The sequence below is a fragment of the Leopardus geoffroyi genome, chromosome B4, assembly GCF_018350155.1.
Source record: "Leopardus geoffroyi isolate Oge1 chromosome B4, O.geoffroyi_Oge1_pat1.0, whole genome shotgun sequence".
Classification (NCBI taxonomy): domain Eukaryota; kingdom Metazoa; phylum Chordata; class Mammalia; order Carnivora; family Felidae; genus Leopardus; species Leopardus geoffroyi.
In genome coordinates this window covers 55765751-55780280 of record NC_059341.1, presented here as the reverse complement: position 1 = coordinate 55780280, position 14530 = coordinate 55765751, and the positions used below count along the sequence as shown (strand labels likewise).

Below are 14530 nucleotides of genomic sequence, written 5' to 3'. Positions count from 1 at the left end.
AAATAAACTTCAATTCATATTTTTGCATCATATACAAAAATTAACTCAAAATGGATCACAGACCTAAATATAAAACCTAAAACTATAAATCTCTTATAAAACAAATTGCAGGATAAAACTTTTGTGACTTTGGGGCTCCTGGGTGGCTCAGTTGGTTGGGCGTCCAACTTCAGACCACATCATGATCTCGCGGTTCATGGGTTCAAGCCCTACATCAGGCTCTGTGCTTAGAGCCTGCTTGAGGTTCTGTGTCTCCCTCTCTCTGCTCCTCCCTTATTGGCACTCTGTCTCTCTCTCTCTCAAAAATAAATAAACATTAAAAAAAATTTTCTTAGAAACTTTTGTGACTTGGGGCGCCTGGGTGGCTCAGTCAGTTAAGCGTCCGACTTCGGCTCAGGTCATGATCTCATGGTCTGTGAGTTCGAGCCCTGTATCGGGCTCTGTGCTGACAGCTCAGAGCCTGGAGCCTGTTTCAGATTCTGTGTCTCCCTCTCTCTGACCCTCCCCCATTCATGCTCTGTCTCTCTCTGTCTCAAAAATATATAAAGGTTAAAAAAATTAAAAAAAAAAAACTTTTGTGACTTTAACTTAGGCAACAGTTTATTAATATTTGACACCAAATGCACAATACACAGAATAAATTGATAAATTGTACTTTATCAAAATTAAAAACTTCTGTTCTTTGAAAGACCCTCTTGATGGAATGAAAAGATAAGCCACAGACTTGAAGAAAATATTTGCAAATTACATAAAGGATTTGTATCCAGATATTAACAACTCTCAAAGCTCCATAATAAGAATATAAAAAACCCAATTCAAATATGGACAAAGTATTTAAACAGATTTTACCGAATAAGATATACAGATGCACATAAAAGGATTTTCAACATTACTGTCCATTAGGGACATGGATATTAAAACTGCAATGAGATGCAATGCATCTCACATCTTATTTTTGAGATGTGTATATTTAATACGCATCTATTAAAATATCTAAAAGTTGTTAAACTGACCATGTTACATGTTGGCAAGGATGTGGAGCAACTAGAATGTTCATATACTGCTGCTATGGAGGTAAAGTGGCACATCTACTTTGGAAAATAAGTTTAACAATCATTTTCAGTTAAACATACATCTTTCATATAATCAAGGCATTCCACTCCCAGGTATTTACCCAAAAGAAATAAAAGCATATATCCAAGCAAAAGCATATACATAAATACACAGCAACTTTATGTGTAATAGTGAAGAACTACTAACAACCTAAATGTGCATTAGAAGATACCATAAAATGGTATGAACTGTTGTTATACTACATGACATGTATAAATCTTAAAATGATTACACTGATGGGGTGCCTGGGCGGCTCAGTCGGTTAAGTATCCAACTTCAGCTCAGGACATGATCTCACAACTTGTGAGTTAAAACTCCACGTCCGACTCTGTGCTGACAGTTCAGAGCCCGGAGCCTGCTTCGGATTCTGTGTCTCCCTCTCTCTCTGCCCCTTCCCTGCTCACACTCTGTCTCTGTCTCTCTCAAAAATAAATAAACATTAAAAAAATTTTTTTAGGGCCGCCTGTGTGGCTCAGTCGGTTGAGAGTCCAGCTTCAGCTCAGGTCATGATCTCACGGTTTGTGAGTTCGAGTCCTGCGTCGGGCTCTGTGCTGACAGCTCGGAGCCTATTTCAGATACTGTGTCTCCCTCTCTCTCTGCTCCTCCCCTGCTCATGCTCTGTCTCTCTCTCTCTCAAAAATAAATAAACATTTAAAAAATTAAAAATTAAATATAAATAAATAAATAAATAAATAAATAAATAAAAATAAAAAAAATTTTTAGTGATTACACTGAGTGAAACAGTCCCAACAAAAAGGAGTACATATTGTATGATTCCATTTATTAAAAAGCTTAGAAAATACAAACTAATTTACAGTCACAGAATGCAGATCAGTGCTTGCCTGGGAATAGGACAGTCTGGGACAGGGTTGGAAGGATGGGTTACAAAAGTGCATAGGGAATTTAAGGGAGTGATGAATATGTTCATTATCTTTATTTTACTTATGGTTTCTCACATTTGTATATGTTGAAATTTATTATATTTTACTCTATATTAGTTTTCTATTGCTGCATAATAAATTACCACAAATCTAGTAGCTACAACAATACAAATTCATTATCTCACCATTTCTGTGGGTCAGGAGTCCAAGTATGGTTAACTGGGTCAGTATTTCACCAGGCTGAGATTGAGGTGTCTGCCAAGGCCGTGATGTCTCTCATACGAGACTCCAAGTCTCAGGACTCTCATCTTGTGGTTGTAGAACTAATGTCTACATTTTGTTTCTGACTGTTAACCAGGGGTTCTCTCAGCTCCTAGAAGCTGCTCTCAGGTTCCAGCTATGTTGCCCTTTCACAACACGGAAGCATACTTCATACTTACGTTATTAAAGCAAACAGGAGAACCTCTCTCCAGTGTGCTCTGACAGAATCTTACTCAAGATAACCTAATCACAGGAGTGATGGTCCCATTGTATTTACAGATCCCGCCCTTACTCAAAGGAAAGTATCCTAGTCAGCTGGGCTCTCATAATAAAATATCATAGACTAAGCTTAAACAACAAATATTTATTTTCTCACACTTCTGGAGGCTTAGTAGTTCCAGAAAAAGATATAGACTGATTTGGTTCTTGGTGAGAGCTCTCTCCTGGCTTGCAGATGGCTGTCTTTTGCTATGTTCTCATTGGTCTTTTGTCTCTCTCTTTTCGTCTTCTTACAAGGCTACTAATCCCATCATGAGGTCCTCATCCTTATATGATCTAATCTACCCTAATTACTCCCTAAGGCCCCATCTTCAAATATCACATGAGGGATTAGAACATCAGCATATGAATTTTGTGGGGACACATTCAATCCATAGAGGGGATTATACAGGGTATGTACACCGATAAGGGGAGGGAATCTTGGAGCTAGAATAGTTCTGCTTAGCATATACCTTTTAAATGTGTATAGTTTATGTCAACAGAAACCACCAATGTAAAAGAGAGATAGAGGGAATGACTAAGGGAAAGAAAATTAGGTTATCATCAGTTTTTTTTTTTTAATTTGAGAGAGAGAGAGAGAGAGAGAGAGCGCCAATGTATGTGCAAGTTGGGGAGAGGGGCAGAGGGAGAGAGAGAGATAGAAAATCTCATGCAGGGTCCACACTCAGCAAGGAGCCCAACACAGGACTTGATCCCACATCCCAGGGATCATGAACTGAGCCAAAATCAAGAGTCAGAAGCTCAATTAAGTCAGACACTTAATCGACTGAGCCACCCAGGTGCCCTGAGCATCCCACTCTTGATCTCAGCTCAGGTCTTGATCTTTTCTTTGTGTGTAATTTTTAAAAAGTATTTATTTTTGAGAGAGAGCACAAGTAGGGGAGGGACAGAGAGAGAGAGGGAGACCCAGAATCCAAAGCAGTCTCCAGGCTCTGAGCTGTCAGCGCAGAGCCCAAGGTGGGGCTTGAACTCACGAGCTGTGAGAGCATGACCTGAGCAGAAGTTGAACACCTAACCAACTGTGCCACCCAGGCACCCCTTGATCTTAAGGTCATGAGTTTAAGCCCTGTGTTGGGCTCCACACTGGATGTAAGCCTACTTAAAAAAAATTTTTTTAAATACAAAATGTATTTTACACAACCCAAATGAGTAAAGAATTATAAACATGAAGACTGATGATGAGTACTGAACATATACTTAATTAATTGTAGAACTGACACTAAGAGAGGAATGAGGGAAGAGAGTGTACTGCATAATGCTTCTATATTTAAGCTAGGCAGTAAGTTATAAAAAAAATTGGGTATAATATGTAGAACATATTCAAAAAAAACACTTCAACAGTTCTCAGTTATTTTAAATCATAGTGATTTTAGTATGGTTATTTCAAGACTAATGTTTGTAACACGGAATAAAACAATAGTGCAATTATGGAAAATTTTAATTTATTTATCTACTGTGTTCATGAGAACCAGGATTCTTAAAGTAGGAGAAAGTGGTTGCAGTTTAAGTATAAACAAACAAACATAGCACATGCCTCTTTGGTCAATTAATTTATAATAAAGGAGCCAAGAATACACAATGGAGAAAAGACAGTCTCTTCAATAAATGGTCTTGGGAAAACCAGACAGCTACTTGCAAAAAAAAACAAAAAACAAAAAAACCAGCCAGCGGGGAAGGCAGACTAGATCACTAGCTTACACCATACACAAATATCAACTCAAAATGGATTAAAGACTTGAACATAAGTCCTGAAAGCATAAAACTGGAAGAAAACATAGGTGGTAAAGCTCCTTGATATCAGTCTTGTGTATTCAGGTCCTTTCCACTGAGCCCAGTTACCTCCTCAAACGAAGTGACACTTAGGCTTTGCATTGCTCAGTGTAAACACAGTCTCAACTTCCCATCTCTGGGAGGAAATTCTTGTGGAGGGGGTGTGGAAATGGAGGAGAGGAAGCATCTGTACATCTCTCTGAAACAGTATTTTTCAGGCTTTAGGCAGTCTAAATCTAAATTTAGAGAGAAAGCGGGTGCCTGGCTGACTCAGTTGGTAGAGCATGTGACTCTTGATCTTGAGGTCATGAGTTCAAGCCCCACTCTGGGAGTAGAGATTATTAAACAAACAAACAAATAAACAAACAAACAAACAAACAAATAAATAAATAAAATTTAGAGGGGAAAAAATCTCTGGCTCTGCAAAGACAAAAGTTCAACCAGTACATACAATTTATATTGTAAAACAAAATGCTTATGCATCAATCCCAAGGTACTGCCCTTTGGTTCCGTCACTGGATTTCAGCACTTCTCTAAGAATGATGGGAGGTTATCATTCATTCTATCTTCACATTGAAAACTCCTGGGTGAAAGGGAAGACCTGCTACAAAGGCAAATTCCTGTATCAGGAATAATCACTCCTCCCCAAATGGAAAGTTTTCCAACTTCACCATGTTAAGGTCCAGAAGCATTAAGCACTCACCATTTTAGAATAAGGCAACCCAAGGCTTTCATTAAACAAATACAATTTGGTCACGTAGGTTTGCCAAACTGCCATGTGGTTTTTGAGTTCCTAATACCTCAAATGTCCCTGAGCAAGGTTTTAAAACAGAAATTATTTCTTTAAAATGCCAAGATTCCATGGGAACATTATCTTCTATTTCAAAAACAAAGTTTAAAGCTATTCAGAAATAAAATATCAATCAGTCAATGCTGAAACTGTAGGAGGAACTGAGGCCTTTGCCTGCCTTTAGAAGTCTGTGCCATTCCAGAAGCTAAGGGCTATGAAACCAGATGCACAGCTCACGGAAATATGTGATAGAGTTTGAAGCTCTTCAGCAGAGACAAATATTGTAGGCCCCTCTAAGACATAGGCATTTAGAAAACTTTCTGTATTAAAGTATACTCTTAAGTCCCTCTGACGTTCTAGCAACACAGAGCATTTCAAAGCACCTGTTAATTACCTTATTTAATCTTCACTAATTTATTCTAACTAGTAGCATTGTTCCTTGTTTAGTTAAGAAAAGAAACTTAATTTCTTTAGTCCCATCTGCTTCTATTCTTCCCTCCTCCACAAATGTGGTCCAGTGCTGAGGGTGGGCTCAGGAGGTAGACGCCGAGGGATGCTTTAAGTGCTGTGATTGGCATAAGAATAAAACATTCTTGGGGTGCCTGGGTGCTTCAGCCAGTTAAGTGTCCAACTTCGGCTCAGGTCACGGTCTCTTGGTCCGTGAGTTCGAGCCCCCCATCAGGCTCTGTGCTGACAGCTCAGAGCCTGGAGCCTGCTTAGGATTCTGTGTCTCATTCTCTCTCTCTGCCCCTCCCCTCTCACACTCTGTCTCTCTCTCTCTTTCTCTCTCTCTCTCTGAAAAATAAATAAAACATTTTTTTAAAAATCTAAAATGAAAAAGAACAAAAAATTATTTTCCTCATTAGATTGCCATTAGAAAAATTCCAGGGACACCTGTGTGGCTCAGTTGGTTAAGCCTCTGGCTCTCGGTTTCGCCTCAGGTCATGATCTCTCAGTTTTGTGACTTCAAGCCCCAAGTCAATCTCTGTGCTGGCAGCACGAGGCTGCTTGGGATTCTCTGTCTCTCAGTTTCTCTCTCTGCCCACCCCCCCACTTGTGCTGTCTCTGTCTCTCTCAAAATAAATAAATAAACTTAAAAAAATTCCCAAACCAAAGGGAGACATGGAAGTGAATGTTTACCGAGTGAACTTCTGGGAGCAACAAATGTGTAAAAGCTTTGCCTCTTTACAATGTAAACTAGAATCTGTATACAATTATCCTGGGTAGATTGAGAAAGAGCACACTTCTTTGTTGAATATTGTATGCATAGCCACACTTCATGGGCTTTATCACAGTGAATCCCCATATGGGCATTATTATCCTCATTTTATATATGAGGATAAAAAACATGCCCACATCTATGAATATGGTATGTGAACATGCACATATCAAAGCTAGACCTATAGATTATAATGTTACAGATAATTGTATCTCACTAATAAAACCTATGTTCCATAATCTGTCATCCTTAATCACTAAAGACACCCTGAGAATTACTTTTCTGTGCTGCAGCTAAAATCATATCAGCTAATGGGGCGCCTGGGTGGCGCAGTCGGTTAAGCGTCCGACTTCAGCCAGGTCACGATCTCGCGGTCCGTGAGTTCGAGCCCCGCATCAGGCTCGGGGCTGATGGCTCAGAGCCTGGAGCCTGTTTCCGATTCTGTGTCTCCCTCTCTCTCTGCCCCTCCCCCATTCATGCTCTGTCTCTCTCTGTCCCAAAAATAAATAAACGTTGAAAAAAAAAATTTTTTTTAAAAAAAAAATTATATCAGCTAATCATTTTAAGCTATTGAAAAGGGTCCAGATAAACCTCACTAACTAAAAATACAATGGATTAAAAAACCCATCCATTTCAAGCTATTTCCCTTTAAATTTTGAGTGTCCATGTTTGGTTTAAAAGCAGTCTCATCAAGGGGCACCTGGGTGACTCAGTCAGTTAAGCATCCAACTCTTGATTTCTGCTCAGGTTATGAACTCACAGTTTGTGAGATAGAGCCCTGAATTGGGCTCTGCACTGACAGTGTGGAGCCTGCTTGGAATTTTCTCTCTCCCTCTCTCTCTATGCTTCTCCCCTGCTCACTCACTCTCTCTCAAAATATATAAAATAAACTTTAAAAAACAAAGAATTAAAAACAGTCTCTTCAAGACAAATCTAAAGAACTATGTCCAAGCAGCCTTTGGTTCAGCACAATTATTAGCTTTTTTTTTTTTTTCATTTTCTTCCAAGCTTTAGAAGGTTTTTATAGCTATTTTTAAGAAGTGGAAAAAAAAAGAGTCACACAACAATTTTTCTTCCCAAACTGAAACATGTACTTATGAAACCAAGATAGTTGAACAAGAAACTTCTTCCCGGAGAAAATATCTGAGAGAGAAAATATGTCATATTTAAGCAAACTGAATAAGGGAAGTGATGCTTAAGTGGAGTAGAGACCAGGGTCATGTAAGGTCTCACTTCACCTCTGGATAACCTCACTTTCTCATCTTTAATGGAGTCATGCCTAGGATGTGACAGGGTTGTTATGACAAGTGATTCTCGAAGTCATTTGTATACAACCTACACCGCAACCCCAAAAGAACTTGCTCATGCTCTCACACACACGCTTTAAGAACTTGCTCACACACACACACACACACACACACACACACACACACACAGTTTTATATATACTTCTCATACATACAATCCAAGGTAGTGTTTTATTACTTACTAGAGGCACTTATTATTAAAGGGCATTTCAACTTCCACACAAGATCATGTTATTTACCATTGCTTGCCAAATGGACATTTTCCCACCCACCCCCCCTTTTTTTTTAATTTATTTATTTTGAGAGAGAGTACGTGTGCAGGGCAGGGAGAGAGAGAATCCCAATCAGGCCCCACACAATTAGTGCAGAGTCTGACACGGGGCTGAAACTCAGGAACTGTGAGATCATGTCCTGAGCTAAAAACCAAGAGTCAGATGCTTAACCGAGCAAGCCACCCAGGTGTCCCTTCCCACCTTTTTGGCACTAGGGAACTATGAGTCTAGCATGCTTATTTGTCATAGGAAATACAGTGGAAATTTTAGCCATCACTTTTAACTTAGAGCCATTGATTGATTCACTTCTCGAATAACATTAGTCAGAAGAATGGTGATAAGTAGAAAGGAGGTGGAGGAGGAAAGAGGAGGAGAGGGAGGAAAAGCAAGGGAGAAGAAAAGGGGGAGAAATTAATAAATGGGTTGTTACTGCCATCTGGTGGCAAGGATGCAAAAATACAGGAGAAAACATTCTGAGCCATCAAAATAGAATATTTGGGAAAAACATTGCTCTAATAAAATGTCCAAACATGTTGAATTCTAAAATGACTAGCAGATGTTCTATGTTAATTATTTAACCCAGATCAGTTGGAATTTGAGCTCACTTTTTTCCTCAATATCTGGGAACGCAAAGGTATTCTGAGTTTTCAGGCCTAAAGTCTAAGAACCATAGAAAAGGTGTAATGATCATTATGTCCATTTCACCTCCCCATGAGACTCTGCCCCAAAACTTTTAATCCTGGAGAACAAAAAGGTGACAGATATACTATGTTAGGGGTGTAGCTTTCAAAGGGGACATCTCAATACCTATCTACATCTATCAGGTTCTTACGTTTCCCAGGAAGTTATCAATGGGATAAAATCAAGCAAAATTCAGTATACCAGGAGCACCTGGGTGGCTAAGTCTTAAGCATATGACTTTGGCTCAAGTCATGATCTCACGGTTTGTGAGCTTGAGCCCCACTTCAGGTGAGCCCCGCTTTACTCTCTCTCTCTCTCTCCCCATGTCTCTCTGCCCCTCGCTCACTTATGCGCTCTCTCTCTCAAAATAATAATCATAATCATAAATAAAATAAATAAGTTAAAAAAATTCAGGACAGCATTGTTTGAATGGTAAACTTGCAGGGGGATTCCACAGTCACTGCTATCATAGCTAAACTTTCAAAGCCTCCATCATACACCAAGCAATGTGATCTCCCACTTCACAGAGTGCTAAACTCTATACAGGAAATCAAACTTTCATTGTATAAATGCATAGCTTGTTTCTTTCTGCTTTCTTTTCTTTCCACCTATATTTCTTTCCACCCCATTCCAGGCAACTACCTGGGTCCTTGCCAAACTTCAAAACTGACCACCTTTTTTTTTTTTTTTTTAACTTTTTTTTTTTCAACGTTTATTTATTTTTGGGACAGAGAGAGACAGAGCATGAACAGGGGAGGGGCAGAGAGAGAGGGAGACACAGAATCGGAAACAGGCTCCAGGCTCTGAGCCATCAGCCCAGAGCCCGACGTGGGGCTCGAACTCACGGACCGCAAGATCGTGACCTGGCTGAAGTCGGACGCTTAACCGACTGCGCCACCCAGGCGCCCCAAAACTGACCACCTTGAAAATGCTTCAAAGATTATCTACATGTGATTCTGATCACTAAAATCATTTTGTTTTTTTATGCATCAGGCACTGTTTCAAACATTTTTACATATATTGTTATTATTTCCAAATCCAGAAAAACTTGAGGAATTATATAATAATTGTAATTTGTATAACTAATTTGTGTATACAATTGCACATTTGCATTTAATAATAACAGTATATATAGGTATGCTCAGACCATATATGTATACAGGTATATATGTATACATGTACATATGTGTGCGTATACATATATATATTCTTATATCACTTTCCTGTGTACTTGGATCCATTTCCATCAACAGGGCATAAATGATTAGAAGTAATACCAGACATTTCCTTTTAGCAGCTCCAGAGAGCCCACATTAGCAAGTGGTATGGTCTCTTGACGAAGACTATGGATTCTTAATCAACATTCTACCACATTATCAGCTGTACAGTATTGGAAAAGATGCTTGGGGCATCTGGGTGGCTCAATCAGTTAAGCATCTGACTCTTGACTGCAGCTCAGAACTTGATCGCAGTTTTGTGAGTTCAAGTCCCACGGTGGGCTCTGTGCTGGGAGTGAAGCTTACTTAAAAATAAAAATATAAATAGATAAATAAAAAGATGCTTGACACTAGACCCTCAGTTTTGTAACTCCAAAACGTTGATAGGCCTTTTTGAAAATGAGGTGAAACATCCATGAAAAGAGCTTAACTAGCATTATGTCCGTTACATGTTTATCAGTAAAGGTTAGTTTTTATTATTTATGTTCGTTCTACGCACTGGAGAGTCGAGTCAGATTGTTGCTTCACTATTTTCAGCGATAGTCATGCTTTCATGAAAGGAAAGAAAAGAGCACTTCCTTATCCTTAGAATATAATACTGGATGACTCTGAATGGCAAGTCCAAAATAATAGGACAAGGCTCTTTATATGGGCTATACATCATGTGAGATCTAGATAGAGCATCTTTAGATACTGGAAAATGCAGGGAGCACCATCTCTTAGGTTTTCCAAGTTGGCAAGGACCACATGGAAAGTTCTATATGTGAAAATGGCAGTTTTGTCAGTTTTGTCCTGGAGGCCCATCAAAGACTGTCACATTCCCTGTCCGTCTCCTGTAAGTCACAGTAATTAATTCAACTCCTCTCAACACTGGCTTTTTCTGACTTTTCCCTGACATACAAACATAAAAAGGAATTGCAGCACAAAAACTATCGAACCACATAAATCCCAGATTATACCCAGATTAAAGTTTATACTTTCTGTTTTCTAGTTTTTGTCAGGGAAGTAGAATAACAATCACTGAGAACATTCTTATATTTCTGGAAAAATAATTTTAATGTTTTTTTTTTTTGAAAACAGCAATTATCCCTCATCTTAGGAAATGACAAAAGTATTCCCAAATTACTGTTTAAAGGATGATATTTTATAAAAGTTGAATATAGTGTGGGGGGTGTATTTAAAGGTGATATCGTTTTGGGGTACCTTGGTGACTCAGTCAGTTAAGCATTCAACTCTTGATTTCAGCTCAGGTCATGATGTCATGGTTCACGAGTTCAAGCCCTGCATCAGAACTCTCCCTTTCTCTCTGCCCCTACCTGACTCATGCTCTCTCTCTCTCTCTCTCAAAATAAATAAATAAACTTTAAAAATAAATAAGGGGCATTAAAAAATAAAGTAATATCATTTATTAACCTACTATTGCACTGCCATGGGCACTAATGCCTTGAGAAGCCCATCCTTGCCATGACCATGGCAATTGTTACACACCTCAGACACTACCCATTGAGATTAGGAAAAAAACAAAAATCTTTTAACCTTTAATCCAGAAAGCTTACTTTTAGAAACAAATACCAAAGATACACTATCAAAAACAAAAACAAAAAAAAAATGCATTTGCCAGGATTATTCATTGCAACATCGTTTGTAATATCAAAATACTAGAAACAAGTCAAATGTCCAACAAAATGGAACTAGTTGTTTAAATAATATATCTTCACATAATGGAGTACTCTGTTGAGTGAAAAAAAGAGTAAATATCTCCATGCATTTCTATGGATTATGCAAGTAATATGATTGAACAAGAACAATTGAATTAGAGAAAAACCTAGAGTACATTATTTAAAAACAGGATATATACGTGTGTGTGCATGTGTATTTAAATATATATATTCATTTATATGTATGTATATATATATAGATTCATATATATATATGCTTAAATTTTTTTTTTAATTTGAGTATAGTTGACATACAATGTTATATTAGTTTCAGGTGTACAACATAGTGATTCAACTCTCTATACATTATGCTATACTCACCACAAGTGGAACTACTGTCTTACACATACATACTTATATTAAAACACCAGTAGAAAAATGAATCACAAAAATCTTTAAATACTTACCACTAGGCTATACAATATGGAATATAGGGTGGAAAAAAAAACAGGAATAGAAGCTAGTCTTCTTTAAATATAGCTTATTCTGGAGTGCCTGGCTGGCTCATCAGTAGAGCATATGACTCTTGATCTCAGGGTTATGAGTTCAAGCCCCACATTGGACCTACAGCTTACTTTAAAAAAGATAAATAGAAGCACCTGGGTGGCTCAGTCGGTTAAGCGGCCGACTTCGGCTCAGGTCATGATCTCGCGGTCCGTGAGTTCGAGCCCCGTATCGGGCTCTGTGCAGGACAGCTTGGAGCCTAGAGCCTGTTTCAGATTCTGTGTCTCCCTCTCCCTGACACTCCCCTGTTCATGCTCTGTCTCTCCCTGTCTCAAAAATAAATAAAACGTTAAAAAAAAAAAAAAGATAAATAAAGAGCTGTCCTCTACCATCCAAGATGCCAAAGGAAACAAGGCTAGGGGGAAGAAGACAGCCTTGGTCCCTGCTGTCTGAAGAAGCAGGAGGCCAAGAAAGTAATCAATCCCCTATTTGAGAAAAGGCCTAAGAATTTTGGCATTGGTCAGGACATCTAGCCCAAAAGAGACCTCACCCACTTTGTCCAATGAATCCACTGCATCCAGCTACAGTGACAAAGGACTCTTCTCTATAAATGTCTAAAAGTGCCTCCCACGATTAACCAGTTCCCCCAGGCCTTGGAATGCAAAACAGGTACTCAGCTGCTTAAGCTAGTCCACAAATACAGACCAGAGATAAAGCAAGAGAAGAAGCAGAGAGTGCTCACCTGGGTTGTGAAGAAAGCTGCCATCTGTCCTTTGAGCTGGGGTTAATACTGTCACCACCTTGATGGAAAACAAGAAGGCTCAGCTGGTAGTGATTGCACATGATGTGGATCCCATTAAGCTGTGTGTCTTCGTGCCTGCCCTGTGTGGGAAGATGGAGGATCCCTACTGCATCATCAAGAGGAAGACCAGGTTGGGGCCTCGCATCCACAGGAAGACCTGCACCACTGTCGTCTTCACACAGGTTAACCCAGAAGACAAAGGAGCTCAGGCTAAGCTGGTAGAAGCTATCAGGACCAATTACAATGACAGATCTGATAAGATCTGCCATCACTGGGGAGGCAACATGCTGGGTCCAAAGTTTGTGGTTTGCATTGCCAAGCTGGAAAAGGCAAAGGCTGAAGAACTACCCACAAAACTGGGCTAATTGTGTGCTGTTGAGTTTTCTGTACATAAAAGTTAATTTAAAAGTTCTCTTTAAAAAAAGTAAATTAAATTAATACAGTATAGCTTATTCTATTAACTTGAGTTGGGAACCATGTGAATTCTTTAATTTAAATATTTTAGGGGCACCTGGGTGGCTCAGTCAGTTAAGCTGACTTTGGCTCAGGTCACGATCTCATGGGTTCATGAACTTGAGTTCTGCATGGGTTGAACTCGAGCTCTGCTTTGGGTGTGAAGCTGGTCTTTACCAGCGGGAGGTCCTGCTCCCTCCACCATGGCTGCCCCAGCTGAGGAGAAGAAAGTGGAAGCAAAGAAAAAAATAGTCAGAGAAGTCTATGATGACACGTACTTTGGTCTTTTTGAATTAACCTCTCTGTAACTTGTTAAATAAAAAGCTGAATTCTTTAAAAAAAAAAAAAAAGGATTTAAAGGATTCTCTAAATCTGTCCTCTCGAGAAATGATGACCAGCACAATAGTAGGTGTACCCTTAGTGCCCAGATTGTGGTCTCTAAACATTATTTTCCACTAGATGGAACCTGAGCTTCTTGGGGAAATGGCTGGTTCCAGATCTGGAGCAAGAAATTTACAAAATAATCTTGAACAATCTTGTGGGATCAGAAAGCAAGAAACACTGCCAAGATCATTTCCAAAGGACTTATAAGGCAACTTGAAAAATGTTCCACAGCCTCAACATTGGAAAATTAGAATATCAATAAGAATGATAAATGCAATCTCGTAAAGTAAGTATAATTCATGGCTTAAAAATGATATTCAATGAAGCAAACAAGCAAACTCATTGGCCATCTTTGGAGAATGATAGGGAATAAAGTTATTTTGAAAATGAGTTATCAAAGGGAAGGAATCAAACTTTATCTTGCTCTTTCTATATAAATTATCCTTCATAGTAACTAAGTGGTTAATGAGGCTAAGTTTCTCTAGATAGAAATATTCCAGTTAATTTAAAAAGAGGAATGGTGGAATAGTGATATTCTAAGATCACTCTTTTGCAAACTCTAATGAGTTAATGGATTTAGACCATGATTAATAACGACTTCTAAAATACCCAAAAGAGAATCAACTGGTAATAGATGCCCTCTGAGGTAAGTGCACAAAATTTACCAAGTAGTCTCACCTGAGAAATTAAACCCAAATCTCATCAAGAGTCTAAATCTAACTACCAAATTACTGAAACTACAGAAATATACAAAATAATACCACAGATTTACAATCAGCAAAATGTAGTTTCCTCAAAAACTAAATTACAAGAAGGGAAAAAAAGTAATGGACCCCTGCAGATTAAAAAAAAAAATTGAGAGAGATATTAGCCAATTACAGTGTATGAGTCTTACTTAGAACCTTGTTCAAACCAAAACAGTTTTGAAAGGCACCTGGC

The 14530-nt window shown here is 38.7% G+C and overlaps 1 protein-coding gene across 1 annotated transcript; it reads left to right on the top strand.

The window, feature by feature from the left end:
* Window positions 1-12707: 12707 nt before the first annotated feature.
* On the top strand, window positions 12708-13119 carry LOC123590983 (60S ribosomal protein L7a-like). The gene has a single exon (XM_045464681.1). It carries the CDS (start codon window positions 12757-12759, stop codon window positions 13117-13119), a length of 363 nt encoding a protein of 120 aa, XP_045320637.1. The 5' UTR covers window positions 12708-12756.
* Window positions 13120-14530: the final 1411 nt, after the last annotated feature.